General features: G+C 41.4%; 1 protein-coding gene across 2 annotated transcripts in view; it reads left to right on the plus strand.

Annotated features, from left to right (window-relative positions):
• Nucleotides 1-15,814, plus strand: part of LOC129331093 (flavin-containing monooxygenase 1-like) — a 45,657-nt gene that overhangs the window by 24,442 nt on the left and 5,401 nt on the right. For both annotated transcript variants that reach the window (XM_054981435.1, XM_054981436.1), the window contains 3 exons: nt 8,645-8,787; nt 11,696-11,895; nt 14,533-14,888. In XM_054981435.1, the coding sequence (XP_054837410.1) occupies nt 8,645-8,787; nt 11,696-11,895; nt 14,533-14,888 (699 nt within the window). The remainder of the gene's footprint in view (nt 1-8,644; nt 8,788-11,695; nt 11,896-14,532; nt 14,889-15,814) is intronic.

Below are 15,814 nucleotides of genomic sequence, written 5' to 3' on the forward strand. Positions count from 1 at the left end.
ACTTCTTTTGTGGTGGAATTAGTCCTGGTGTAATTTCTTTTGTAGTGGAAATTATTGAATGGTGATCCCCACAGAAGCGGGATGAAAATAAACAATGATAAACTCCCAACAGGATACCAGATGTTTTCCTGTTTCACAGCATTCTTGTCCACGGGAATTGCTTCTCTGTAATAAACATCAAAAACATAATGACCCCTATCTGCCACCTTTTTACAACAGGATTCTAAGTGTGTGTTTACTCACTCGGTTCCAGCTGACAAATTTCACGACCGCATCTCGTGCTTGGTCAAAGGCTGGTGCAGAAACGCTCTACAAGCCGAGTATTAAACATAAATCATAAGGTGAAATCTTAAAGCTACAGTTCCCATTTTTCACGGCTCTAATGACTTACACTGTTACAATTCTCAAGTCATTAACAGTAATAGCTCAAAATGATTCGGTTTCGCTTTCTCAGCCATGCCGGACGCTCCTCTCGGCAGGTCCGGGAGGAAGCGACCGGGCACCCTGACCGGGCGGCTGATCTGCAAGGATTAGCCCCCAGGACTCCCAGTCAGGGAGGCAGGGTCCGGGACGCTGCGGGAAGAACCTCCCGAAATCAATGCGGGGGGGGGAATTGCCCGTTTGTCCCTATGGAGGCCGGCAGACGTGCACGGCGCCTTGAGTGCCGCCGGGCAACGAGAAACGGCAAATAAAAGAAACAGGTGGAAGCCTGTAAACAAGCGAATCCCTTCTGTTCTACAAGCGTTTGTGAAGGAGAGGTTGATCTGAAGAAGACTCGCTCTTCCCCTTCGGTGAGTTCCAGGATCTGGCTGGCGCCCCCCCCCCCTCCAAAATGGCAGCAAAGAAGCAAAGTCCCGCTCTCGGTAAGTCAATCTCGGCTACCTTGCAGAAGGGAGAGTCGCTCGAAGAGTTGGTGCGCAGGGCGGTGGTGGAAGCCATAAAACCCTTTGTTGACAAGCTGAACGAAACTGATCAAAGGGTGGGCTTAATTGAAAGTGAAGTGAAAACCATTAAGGAAGTAGCGGGGGGGGCAGAGAAGTCTGCTCTGGAAAGTGCGTCACTTGTGAAGGCTACAAAAAAAGAGCTGAAGTTGGTGGAGAACCAGCTGATCGGGCTACAGGTGGAACGAACGCAGACAATTTTGCGTCTCCAAAATGTGAAAGAGGAGGAAAATGAGGATCTGTGGGATTTGGTCTCGGAACTACTGGCGACACCCGCGAGGACAACTAAAGAAGAGGTTAAAAGCGCCATTTTGGAGGTCCGTCGGGTTTCTTCAAAATATGCAACAAAGCGACAGCTGCCTCGCGAGATCATTATTGACTTTTCATTTAAAAAGATTCGGGACACTATCCTATATAACTCATACAATGCGGATTTGGACTTTATGGGTCTTAAAGTCAAGATTTTAAAGGACGTTCCATTTCTAGTCTGGAAAAGACGTTTTAAGTATAAAAAGTTCGCAGCTCTTCTGAGGGACCATGGAATAAAGTATAAATGGTTACTTCCGGAAGGAATATGGTTTAGACATAAAGATCAAGCCTATAAGATACTATCAGAAGATCAACTAAAGGATTTTGAGGATAAAAACCCGGAATTCCAGTGTACCAAGAACGAAGAAAAGGAGAAGCCTGGGGGGGGGGGGAGGAGAGCACCGCAGCTGCGGTTGCACAGAGAGAATTGCGTCCGGGACCCAGAAGGGGGAGGAAAGTTTAATTAGAATTTGAAATGTGTAATCTGTATGATTAACCACCCCATCATCATTTTATTGAGCTATTTTTTTTCTATTATGGCAATATGAAGGGAAAACATTGAAGTGTAGTGTTGAATGTAGTTTATCCTTCCCTTTATGTCCCCTTTTCCCCGCCCCTTCCCTTTCTCTTCATCCTTTCCCTTTCCTTGTGATAGTCTTGTGTAGTGTTATTGTAGTGTTGTGTAGTATACTGAAAAATTAAAAATTAAAAAAAAAACAGTAATAGCTCAAAATGATGTTACTACACAAACCCTGAATAGTCAATGAGAGTATTCAGACCAAAAGGTCCTAAACAGTCTAACTCAAAAGTCCAGTATGCCTCTCTTCTCATTAGTTCCTTATTGAAGTCCCTGGATCTTTCCTTTTGAATGACCTGTAGAACTGAGAATCTGAACTGTCTTTCCATGTTGTGATGGTCTACAAAATGTTGTAGATGCAGAGAAGTTAGCCGTGTTAGTCTGTGGTAGCAAAATCAAAAAGAGTCCAGTAACACCTTTAAGACTAACCAATTTTATTTTAGCATAAGCTTTCGAGAATCAAGTTCTCTTCGTCAGATGCCTGATACAGAGACCAGTCTCTGTATCAGGCATCTGACGAAGAGAACTTGATTCTCGAAAGCTTATGCTAAAATAAAATTGGTTAGTCTTAAAGGTGCTACTGGACTCTTTTTGATTTTACAAAATGTTGTGTGAGGGGTGCATCAAAACATTTATTCCTTATCCTGGAAATATGCTCTTGTATGCGCACTTTAATCTGCCTGCTTGTGCTGCCGACATAAATGCGTGGGCAGCTGCATTCAATAATGTACACTACCAAACCCCACGATGTCAAAAAAAGAGTGGCAATCGGCAATAGAGAACCTGGACAAAAAACTTTTAGAAGTGATTAAAGAACTTAAGGACACGAAATTGGAGCTGATTAAAGAGGTTAAACAGACAGTAAAATCGGAGCTGTCAGAAGTGAAGAAAGGTATGGAAACAATACAAAATGAATTACAAGGAACGCAGCAGAGAGTTAAAGCAGTAGAAGGAGCGATGGAGAATCTAGCAGACACGCAACAAACAGAGATGAGACTGATGAGGGGAAGAATGGCGGTTGCGGAAAGCAGACACATGGAGAAGCAGCTGAGATTTCGCGGCTTGCCGGAAGTGGAAGGAAAGACAGCGCAAGAACAGATGACTGAGGTGTTAGCTGAATACCTGGGGAAGGAGGAGGAGGAAGTTGTGGCTATCCTTGATGTGGCATATCGCGTAAACTCGAGAATTGCAACCCAGAGGAAATTACCAAGAGATGTGATTGTGCAGTTTACGACACGAAACATGAAAGAGAAGATTGTGACTAAACAGTTTCAAGACCCATTGGAGATTGATGGCAAGACAATTATCATAATGAAGGAATTACCCAGATCAGTGTTACTAGATCGGAAAAAATATAAAGTGCTAATCCAGATGTTGAAGGACATGAAAATCAGGTACAGATGGGAGCTCCCAGAAGGTCTGTCCTTTGAATTTGGAGGGGCCAAAAAGCGCATTAGATCTGAGCGAGAGATGGAGCGATTTATAAGGGACAATGAAAAGGACTTACCAACAAGCTCATGAGTATGGAGTGTAAAGTTTTATCTTGGAATGTAAATGGACTAAATTCACCGAATAAGAGAAAAAACATTTTCCACTGGCTATTAAAACAAAAATGTGACATTGTTTGTTTGCAAGAGACCCATATTCGAAAGCAGGATGTAAAATATTTAAAATTGGGAAAACTGGGCAAGGAATTTGTAGCGGCCTCTAATAAGAAAAAAAGAGGAGTGGTGTTGTATATAAAAGAGGAGCTACAGCCAAAATTTGTAATGAAAGATGTGGAAGCCAGATTTATAGCAGTGGAATGTATTTGGAACTTAAAGAGAGTGTTGGTAGTCGGAGTTTATGCACCTAACGGTGCAAAAGAAAGCTTCTTTGAGGATTTGAGGAAGCAACTAGACGATCTTTCATATGACCAGATAATTCTTGCTGGAGACTTCAATGGAGTGACAAACTTGGAATTAGATAAAAAGACAATAACGGCACAAAAGAAAAGAGGACTATTACCAAAGCTCTTTTTTGAGTTGATACAACAGGAGACTTTAGAAGATGTATGGAGAAGAGAATATCCCAAAAGCAGACAGTTTACTTTTTATTCTGCAAGGCACTCTACATTATCAAGAATTGATATGATCTGGGCCTCAAAAGACTTAGCGTTATGGACTAAGGAGGTAGAAATAATGCCGATGGTAGGCTCAGATCACAATCCAATTATGTGGAAATTAGGGAAAAGGAGAAAAAGGAAAGCATGGAGAATAAATGAGGACTTGCTACAGGAAGGAGAGAATATGGAGATGCTGAGAAGAGAGACAAAGTTCTTCATACAATATAACGTGAATAAAGAAGTACCAACTGATAAAGTTTGGGATGCTTATAAGGCGGTTATAAGGGGCATACTAATGGACTTAAATGGTAGAGCAAGAAAAAAGAAAGAGGAGAAAAGACAAGAGATCGAGGAGAAAATAAAAGCCAAAGAAATACAGTTAAAAAAGAGACCAGGGAAAAAGAAATTATATCAGGAAATTAAAATACTTCAAGAACAGTTAACAGCAATGAGTAACAAAGAATTGGAGTGGAACCTTAAAAGACTGAATCAGAAAGCGTTTGAAGGTGCAAATAAACCTGGGAAGTACCTGGCATGGCAATTGAAGAAGAGAAGGGAAAAGAAAATAATAAATAAAATTTGTGAAGACAATAAAACGTATTTGGAACAGACTACCATTAGTAGAGCCTTTTATAAATTCTACGCTAAGCTGTACAATAAGAAAGAGGTAAATAAAGAATCAATAGCGTTATATTTGGAGAAAACGAAACTTCCAGTAATCTCGGAAGTTTGGAGAAATAAATTGAACAGTGAAGTAACGGATGAGGAAATAAGTAAGGCAATACAATCTGCAAATCTAGGAAAGGCGCCAGGGCCAGATGGACTTACGGCTAAATTTTATAAGACAATGGCCAATGAACTGGCACCATTCCTAAAAGAGGTGATCAATGGAGTTTTAAGGGATCAAAGGATTCCAGACACCTGGAGTGAAGCGAATATATCATTGATCCCTAAAGAGGGCCAAGACTTGACTAATGTGAAAAACTATAGACCTATATCGTTACTTAACAACGACTATAAAATCTTTGCGAAGATACTGGCGGAGAGACTGAAGGGGTGGCTTTCGGAAGTTATCGAGGAGGAACAAGTAGGCTTTTTGCCAGACAGACAAATCAGAGACAATTTAAGGACAGTGATTAATGCTATTGAATATTATGACAAGTGTTGTGACAAAGAGGTTGGTTTCTTCTTTGTTGATGCTGAAAAGGCGTTTGACAATTTAAACTGGGACTTTATGTTTGCCACTATGGAAAAGCTACAACTGGGAGAAAGATTCATCAGAGCAATTAAGGAAATTTACAGAGACCAGACTGCAGCAATTGTGGTGAACGATGAAGCGACTAAGAAATTGACTATAAGTAAAGGAACAAGACAAGGTTGCCCGTTGTCTCCACTGTTGTTCATTTTGGTATTGGAGATCCTGATGATACAAATACGACAAGACGAAGAAATTCGAGGAATAAAAATAAAGGACTATTCATACAAGGTCAGAGCATTTGCGGATGATATAATGTTAATTGTAGAGGACCCATTGGAGAACATGCCAAAAGTGATTGATAAGATTAAGGAGTTTGGAGACTTGGCAGGTTTTTATATTAATAAAAAGAAGTCAAAGATATTATGCAAAAATATGACTAAGCAGAAACAACAATTGTTAACGGAAATAACGGACTGTGAAGTAACAAGTAAGGTGAAATATTTGGGAATCGAACTGACTGCAAAGAATATAGACTTATTTAAAAACAACTATGAAAAACTATGGACTCAGATAGAGAGAGATTTGATTAAATGGAACAGGCTGAATTTGTCATGGTTGGGAAGGATTGCAGCAGTTAAGATGAATGTGTTACCAAGAGTAATGTTTTTGCTACAGACAATACCAATCATCAGAGACTCTAAGCAATTCGAAAAATGGCAGAGGAAAATATCAGATTTTGTATGGGCAGGCAAGAAGCCTCGAGTGAAAATGAAAGTTTTACAAGACGCAAAAGAAAGAGGCGGAATGCAACTTCCCAATCTAAGACTTTACCATGACGCAATCTGCCTAGTGTGGTTGAAAGAGTGGATGACGTTAAAGAACAAGAAATTACTAGCCTTAGAGGGATACAAAAAAGTATTCGGATGGCATGCATACCTATGGCATGATAAAGTAAAGGTGAACTCGATGTTCCTGCATCATTACATACGGAGAAGTTTATATACAATCTGGAAGAAGTACAGAATCTATCTACAAGAAGGAACCCCTTTGTGGGTAGTTCCATATGAGGTGATAGATCCGAGAGCTGTTGATAATGAGCAACAATGTTTAACTTATAAAGAAATAACAAGAATTGAAGCATCTAAACTCAGAATAAGGACTCAGGAGGAACTACTACCTTATTACGATTGGTTCCAGTATAGACAGATTAGAGATTTATATAACTCGGACTCTGTAAAGGGAGGTATACGAACAGAGAATTCGGAACTAGAGCAGACCCTTTTTAAAGAGGACAAGAAAAGAATATCCAAGGTATACCAAGTACTGTTGAAATGGTATACTGAGGATGAGATAGTTAAAACACAAATGGTGAAATGGGCTATAAACTTCAACAAAGAAATAACAATGGAGGCATGGGAATACTTGTGGAAGACTACAATGAAGACAACGACATGCACTAGCATTAAAGAGAACATTTACAAAATGATCTATCGTTGGTACATGACACCAAAGAAGATTGCGCTAGGGAATTTGAACACTTCTAATAAATGCTGGAAATGCAGGAAGCATGAGGGCTCCCTCTATCATATGTGGTGGTCGTGTGAGGTAGCTAGGCAGTACTGGGGGGAAATAATAAGAGAAATGAGTGAAATTTTACAATTTCAAGTAAATAAGAACCCAGAACTCCTGCTACTAAACTTGGGAATGGAGGGAATTCCAGCCCATCATAGGACGTTGATATTCTACATGACGGCAGCAGCTAGAATTTTGTACGCGCAAAAATGGAAAGTACAAGAAGTGCCAACTATTGAAGATTGGATCTACAAATTGCTGTATATGGCAGAAATGGACAAGATGACAAGAAAACTGAGAAATCTAGACTCAGGACAGTTTAACACAGACTGGGAGAAGCTGAAACAATATTTGGAGAAGAAATGGGAGGTGGGAGGAGAACTGTGGCAGTTTAAGAACTATTGAAGTACAATAAAATGCAGAGGGGGGTGACTTTACCGGGGGGGAGAAGAGGTAAAAGTGAATTTCTAAGCAGCTATGCTATTAGATTGATATATATAGAATAATAATTAGAATATTGATAGAAAATAACTAATTATAAGTGTTAATTATAAGGATTGATTAACCAATAATATTTTCTTTCTGATTCTGTATAATGTACCAAACTGAATATGTTTATTTGAAGGTATATATGAGTCAAATTGATTGATATCATATAAGGATTTAGGATTGAAGGGGAATAGAAATATTAATGTAAACGAATATAACCAAAATAGAGAGAAGATAGAATGAATAATATATAGAGTATAAGTTAAATTTATATGGATTTATATGGTTTATATGGATGTAGGGTTTACATAGTTCATGATATAGAAATATTTGAAAATGGAATTACGAAAAAGGGGATAAATTGTTTATCCATTATGGAAAAAGGGACTCATAGTTAGGGTACAGAGTATTAAAAAAAATATATATAGCTAAAGAAGTATTGCTTAGAATAAAGGGAGAATATATATTTGTTAGATAGAGGAATATATAAAGAGTAAGGGAAAAGGGATAAAGGGTTGGAAAACTGTTGGAAGTCAACAAAAAGGGAGGGAAAGGGAGGGGGTTAGAAAGTGGGAAATGGGGAAATTGATTGTAATGTATAAACATTTGATTCTAACCCAATAAAAATTTTTCAAAAATAATAATAATAATAATGTACACTACCCCACTGGTACTACAGGTGGAGAACTGATTTAAAGGTATCTCTCGGCCCCATGTGGAGACCCTAAAGGTTGCCCCCACAGCCATCAGATTACATACATTGCACCTCCCGCGCTGGAAGTGCCTTTTAGGGCAGGATTCTGTGGTGCTAATATTTGTAAAGTGGAAATGGACCAACCTATCTTTCAAATTGGCTGCGCGACGAAAACCTACCAATGGTGGGTCCAAGCACCCAGGTAAATGACACACCAGGTACCAATGTCTCTTGACGATCCTACTAATGTCCCTAGCCAAATGTGTGTAATCAACTGCCCATCTGATGGAAGATTCCGTTTGATTGTATTTCTCCCTAAATAATTCTGGTCGCTGCCTGTGGGCTGCCCTATGCATTGCCGTGTTGATCACTTGTTCCGGATAACCCCTCATTGATAATTCTCGGCTCACCTCGGCAGGGTGGTGGTTGTGAGAAAATGCAGAAGGGAGAATGATGCGCTAAGCTGCTTTGCATTCTAACTGTGAAGAAGAGTAGTATATGAACAAATAAATGCAAATATGTGCATGCTTGTGCCCTACCACAAACTATAAGGGATATATGCACTCATCTTTATTCATTTATTGTATAGACATTTGTGTAAATAACACTATTGACTTTATTGTAAACATATTTGATTGGTTTTGCCACCCGCTCGTGTGTCTTCCAATTTGACAAAGCAGAGGGGTAGGATACAAGCTCGTGGTTCATCTTACTAGGCTTAGGTTGCTTTTGTTTCAAGATTCCTTCTGTTTCTACATAGGTATAGACAAGTTTAATGGGCAGTATTTCCATAGTCGGGACTACAAAACTCCAGATGTATTCGCAGGTAAAAAAGTCCTTGTTGTTGGCATGGGAAATTCAGGAGTCGATATTGCCGTGGAAGCTGCTCGCACAGCAAAAAAGGTACTTTTCTTCTCAGTCTCTTTGCGCTTTGGAATTGGGCTGCACTACCCTTTCTTCTTCAGTTTTGGAAAGGAGGAACAGAGTTCCAATTCTCTTAGCAATTGTGTTATCTTGTAAAGAAGCCATAGTTTATAATTAAGCTTCACAACTGCCTGGGCCCAGAGCTGAATTCCCTGTCTCCAACCTCAACCTCCTGCCTTTAAGAATTTGAGGAGTGGGAGACAAAATAGCCTCTAGTAATTTCCCCTGTTCTCTATGGTGTTTATCATAGAGTTTAAGGGAAGTTCATGGAGCATCACCTGGGAGTGACATCACATCCTCCCCCAACTCCATGCTCCCTAAGCATCATGCTCAGAATCTCCCAGCATCTACCAAAGCAATGTTGGGAATTTCAACATTGCATACCCAGATGGAAGTCAGCTCAAAACAAAACTGTCAGGGATGTTTTTTCCTGCTAATTTGCTGCAGTTCCTTTCAAACAGCTCAAACTGTAAAAATTAACATGCAATTGCACAGAATAAATTGCTTCTATTCTGAACTGCAATGATTTTTGAAAGAGATGGAGCGTTAATGCGTAGCCACATGAAGATGCCTTATAGTGAATCAGACAATTAGTCCATCAAGGTCAGTATCATCTCCTCTGACTGGCAGTAGCTCTCCAGGGTCTTCAGCAGGGGACTTTCAACATCACCTGCTATCTGATCTTTTTAACTGGAGATGGTGGGAATTGAACTTGGGACCTCCTGCATGCCAAGCAGATGCTCTACTATTGAGCCAGGGACTCGCCCCCAACTCAAAACTTGTGGAAGACCTTTGCAGCAGACTGGTTTCCATACTGACTTATGCAAGGTAAACAGCAATAACTGAAGCACTTGAGAACATTTTTTTCCTTTTGCCTGTTCTAGTTCTTCTAAGCAAAGTCTGGATTGTAGCCAGGATGAGACCTGGTAGACACACTGCACCAACCCTGTAGATATTTGTCTTTAAAATTGTGGCTGGAATCTATCTTTTTAAAGATGAAGAGCTCGTTTTGGGATAGGAAAATTTGCAGTTAAAAACAGTGGTGGCTACTAGCTAGATCTCTCTCAAAAGTGCTCCAAACTCCACCCAAATGGCTTACCTTATTCTGTCATCCCAAGATCCCCTTGGATCAGGGTGGATTTTTCAAGAATAGTACCACCTTTATTTGGTTCATGTCTTCCTGAAATAAAATCTTCTTTGAGCAACCATGGCTGTGAGTTTGGCAGACTACTTAAAGCAGAAAAGGGAGGGGAATAGATCAAGATGGGTAGCCCACCATGTTAGTCTGTCCGTAGCAGTAGAAAAGAGCAAGAGTTAGCCCAAGAGTTAGTCTGCGCATGGGAGTCATATATATGTGCGTTCAGTTCTGGTTGAATTCTTTGACAAAATCCGATGCATATGTTTTCTTTAATAATCTCTGTGTGTCTGTCTTCTGAATTATTTGTTTTTATTTTATTTTGAAAATATATATCCCACCTCTCAGAAATGTAGTGTTCACAGTGTCTTCTGCATAAAATTAATCTCTTTGCATAAGCACAAGCAGCCGCTGTATAGCAGTAAGGTCTGTTTCTACTCCATTGATTTTTATCACATTTTGTCTAACTGCCATGCTTACCAAGAAAGTGTATTCTTTTGTAAACAGAAATTTTCTGGACCAACCTCAGGGGCACAATCTTTTTGCCTTTGTGTCATGTATGCACACATCCATGCTATTGATGTATTCTCTGATGTACTGATCTCATGCCATGTTATACTTTGTAATATGCTCATTCCAATGTTAGCCTTCCTCAGGGCCTTTTTTCAGCAGGAACGCGGTGGAACGGAGTTCCGGCACCTCTTGAAAATGGTCACATGGCTGGTGGCCCCTCCCCCTGATCTCCAGACAGAGGGGAGTTTAGATTGCCCTCCGCACCGCTAGAGCAGCGTGGAGGGCAATCTAAACTCCCCTCTGTCTGGAGATCAGGGGGCGGGGCCACCAGCCATGTGACCATTTTCGCCAAGGGCAATTTAAACTTTTAAAAACTCCCCCCTTGTTCCAGCTGAAACAAAGTGACATTTTTGTGTGGTCCTCCTGAGTTCCACCACCTCTTTTCCCAGAAAAAAAGTCCTGGCCTTCCTAAAACTGAAAGTGCCTTGCTTGCTAATGCTGATTTCCACAGGAACAAGTAACCAGCCCATTATCTCCGAAATATGTGCTTCACTGACCTTGCAGCTGCCAATGGAAATGTAACTGTTTCACAGGGAATAAAGAGACTTTGATTTCTTTGTAATCTCCTGCCTTTCTCCTGTCTAGACTAAGAGCCAAGCTACAAATGACGCCTGACACAGGTTGGACACTTGTCAGCTTCCCTCAAGTTTTGATGGGAAATGTAAGCATCCTGGTCTTGCAGCTGTAATGGAGAGCCAAGCTGTAAAACCAGGATGCCTACATTTCCCATCAAAACCTGAAGGAAGCTGACAAGTGTCCAACCTGTGTAAGGCGTCACTTGTAGCTTGGCTCTGAGCTATTGTGTTCTCACGTAACTTCTTAAGTTTTCACGCCTAAATGCAAACTGCTTCAGGGGAGGGGGGGAAATGATGCTCCCTATATCAATAGTACCTTTGCCTGAATAATCATTCCTGCCAACTTTCTATCTATGGATGTACACCTGAACTGAATGGATCTCTGAATAAAGTCTTTCAACCAATGCACTGGAGTGCTTGCTGTGAGGGGCTTGGGGTCTATCTGCCAGGGACTGCCATCCCTAGAACTGACACTTTGCTTCAAATAATTTTTAGGTAGTTTACACTCTAAAGCTCATTTAAGTCTATGGTCTTGCTTATGTATTTTGGCTGTTGCTTATCAGTAGATGTTGCTGTGTTTTGACGATCTTGTCTTTTTTTCTAGGTGATGATCAGCACAAATAGAGGTGCTTGGGTGATAAGCCGGGTGTTTGATGATGGCTATCCATGGGACATGGTGTTCCTCACTCGTTTCCTGAATATTATCCGGAATTCCCTCCCTGGCCGCGCTACCATGTGGCTCATTGCTACTCGAGTGAACCAGTGGTTTAATCATGCAAACTATGGGCTGGTCCCAAAGGACAGGTACTTAGGGCTATACTGGAGGCTGAAGTGTGAAAAGAAAACTCAAAGAACGCAAATGGAAGTACAGCATATGTGCAAGCATAAAGGATGGAAAAGTCTAAGGGTGTATTCCAGAAAGTAAAATCAACATGCTTACCAAATGACACCACTGAAGAAAATGGTCTGAGGCATTTTGATCCTTCAGGTGGAAAATTTAAATCCCCTCCCTGATGAACGGTGGACACAGTTCATCAAGAAAGCATTGTTTTTTAAATGTATTTAATGAATTTGCATGAATATTGGGAGGCACCTCAGGAATCAGAGAGCATAGTATACAAATATTTTGTTACAGTCCTTTTGTGCAAGCCTCACTGCTAAGAACATGAGCTGCAAATAATAAATTTCAGAGAGGTATGCACTGAATTTTCTGGTGGCTTATGCCAAGTAGATGGACCTCTTCTAGTCCACCACCTTGAAGTGGCTGCCTTATGTTCACATCTGCCTGTCAGTGCTAAAGCGAAGGTTCTGACTATGGCAAGGCTGCAAACTGTCTCACGTGGTAATTTAGAGCCAAACTACAAGTGACACCTGACACAGGTTGGACACTTGTCAGCTTCCCTCAAGTTTTGATGGGAAATGTAGGCATCTTGGTCTTGCAGCTTGGCTCTCCGACTGCTGTCCAATGGACTTTTCAACTGTCACTTGTCCAACATTCCGCCAAGGTTCCTACATTTCCCATAAAAACTTGAGGGAAGCTGACAAGTGTCCAACTAGTGTCAGGTGTCACTTGTAGTTTGGCCCTTATTTATAGGGTTGTCAGTTGGAGCCTGGAGATCTCTCAGAATTACAACTGATCTCTAGTCTACAATCCCTCTATTCAGGGTTTCCAACCTCTAAGTGGGGGCTGGAGATTTCTTGGAATTTCAAGTGATCTCCAGACGACAGAGATTAGTTTCCCTGAAGAAAATTACTGGTTTGGAGGATAGACTCTGTGGCATTCTCTCCGCTGAAGTCTCTCCCCTCCCCAAAACCCACCGTCCTAGCTCCCAATATGTTGGAATTTCAAAACCTGGTGATGACAACCCTAGCCCTATTCACCCACCCATAATCCTTGCCACACTCTCTCTGTTTTCTCCCCTTTCCTTCCCTGGCAGCCCCCACAGCTTCTCCTTTCCCTCCACTTATCTTTCTCAACTCATCTTTCTTCATGTGCCCTTTTCCCTCCTGTCCTTTTCTTCTTTCCAATAACATGGCAGCCCTTTGGGATGGCAGGTTCCCCAAAGCTAAAAGCAAGGGATGGGGGGCATGGGGAGGCATGACAGGAATACTTACCTCATGTGTGCAATCTGGACCCCTTCTGTCTCACACTGGGAATAACGTCATTCCCGGCATGGCACAGAAGCAATAAGTCACACCAGGGTGATTTGGTAAAATTGCCAAAATTACCAAATCAGCACCTGGAGCAAACCCATGCTTCTGCATTGTACCAGGAATGATGTCATTCCCAGTGCAACATGGCTTCAGAGTGCACAGGAGCATGCTGGAGGGTTTCCAGGCCTATTCTCGCACTGTCCCACCCAGCCAGCCAGATGAGAGGTGGGGGGAGCAAACGCTTGGAGTGGGGAACTCCCCTACAGCCCTTGCAACTTCTCCTTTTCCCCTTCTTCTTTTCTTCCCTTCACCTTCTGTTTTCCTTCCTTTCAGTATCATTTTTATTTCTCGCTTCCCTTTTCTCCACTCCAGCTTCACTTCTCTCCACCCTGATCCTCATTTTTGTTCTTCCCACTCCTTCTTTCTTTCTCCTCAACTCACCTCAAATTTTAAAAATGAAACTGATAGCCATTTTTGATTACCTCAGCAATTACACATAACATTGGATGCCTAGTCAATTCAAAATGGCTGCCAAAATGGCTCTTAAGAGGTAATTTTGTGAGATGGCATTTTTGTTTTATTTTTTTTGTTTTATTTTATTTTCAAGATTTTCTGCAAACCGATGGATTGCCCTCGGTTTGTGGAGATATTTTCTCTGTCCATACATAGAACTGTTGTATAGGTTTTTGATCACGCCAATATTTTATTTTATTTTATTACATAGTTTATCTTTTTTCCATTCTGGAATTGAAGGTAATGGTGGTGAGTAAGTCAATTTGGGTTTGTTTTGACTTTCCTCAGAAAATCCAAACTGAGATTGATTAGCAGTTGATTCTGGACAGACTTCTTCACTTCAGTGTTTGGAATTCACTGCCACTACAGACAGTGTAGCGTTGGTTGAGAGGTGTTTAAAAACCCTCTGTGAAAATAGCTATGATAAATGACACTTCCATATTCAGAGGCAGCATACCTGAGAATAAGAAATGCTGAGAGGCCAACAATGAGAATGGTCTGTTTAACTCATGCGTTGCTTGTGCACTTCCTGGAAATGCCTGACTGGTTCCTGGAATAAAGCAAGATACTGGAAAACACAGATCTTTGGTCTCACAGGGCAGACTTGTCCTTTATAGTTTCAGAACACGTAGTAAAAAAATGAAAGCCAGTGAAGAAAAGTTAACCTGAGATTCTTCATCTCATTTTGTTAAACGAGGTCAACAACATACTCAACTACATCACCAAAATACTAATGTTTCTCTTTTTGTCTCCCCCCCTCTCCAACCTTGGTAGATCTGTGATGAGAGAGCCAATATTGAATGATGAACTCCCTGGATGCATCATTACTGGGAAGGTGTCTATCAAGCCTGGTGTGAAGGAGTTCAAGGAAAACTCTGTTGTGTTCAAGGACAGTCAGGAGGAAGAGGAAGTGGATGTTGTTGTCTTTGCCACGGGCTACAAAGCCTCTTTTCCTTTCATTGATGAGTCCATCATTGAGGTTGAAAACAATCATGCCTCCTTGTACAAATACATTTTCCCACCTCGACTGGAAAAGCCAACATTGGCATTCATAGGCTTTCTCAAACCTCTTGGGGCAATCATGTCAGTTGTGGAAACTCAAGCACGCTGGGTCACCCGAATCTTTAATGGTAGGTAGGATGAAAAACAGTAATTCCATAAAATCAAGGTCATGTTTCTGGGGCTGGATCCCACATAAATGCAGCACCTTCTCATGGCTCCTTCTGAGCCTTTCCCTAAACCACGTTTTAAACAGGACAGTTGCTTCCATTGGGTGGTGCTTCTTGTTAGCACTGTGGGATCTAAGCCATTGTTCCCTCCCCCACATAGCAGCCTATGTCTCTAGGAGCTCAAAAGACTCAAAATGGAACTAGGGAGAGATGGAGGAGGGGGGGAGGTTTCTCTATAAACCTAAAGGAAGTCTCAAGTTTAAAGAAATATCTGAAATCTTAGAAACAATACATTGGAGGATTGAAAGTTTTGAAACTCCCTAAAATAATAAAAACAATGCCTGTAGTTTTATAAAAGTAATGTCCACAGAGCTCTCAGTCACAACTTTGTAGATTGCTAGGCAACCATAACAATATTGCTCAGCCTTTCAAGCCTTGGTTTCTATACAGTAAAATGGGGGCAGGGAAGGGAGGGAAGCAGAGGTGAACTTGAACAAAACAGCCAATGGGAGGTTCCCATCCACCTCTCATTTCATGTTCCCCAATGGAGGAGGACTCACCAGGGACAGGCCTGGTGGTGACCACTGGGGACATACTACCGTCACCAGTGTTGCAGGTCAGTGCACAACTGGGCCAGACTTTTCCCATGGTGAGGCTGCCAGGGGAGGGGAGGAGGGAAAGATGAAGATGGGAGCAGACAAAGGTAGGTTGGCTGATGAGTGAGAGGAAGGGAAGGAAGCAGGAAAATGGAGGGGGAGGTCTTGGGGCTGTCAGGGAAAGGAAATAGGAAATGGGGGGTACAAGGGAAAACGAGATCCCCCAGCAAATCCTTGTAAAATCATAAAAGGAACAGCATAAGAATGATTATTATAAAAACAACGTATAGA

This window comes from Eublepharis macularius, chromosome 5 (assembly GCF_028583425.1).
Source record: "Eublepharis macularius isolate TG4126 chromosome 5, MPM_Emac_v1.0, whole genome shotgun sequence".
Lineage (NCBI taxonomy): Eukaryota > Metazoa > Chordata > Lepidosauria > Squamata > Eublepharidae > Eublepharis > Eublepharis macularius.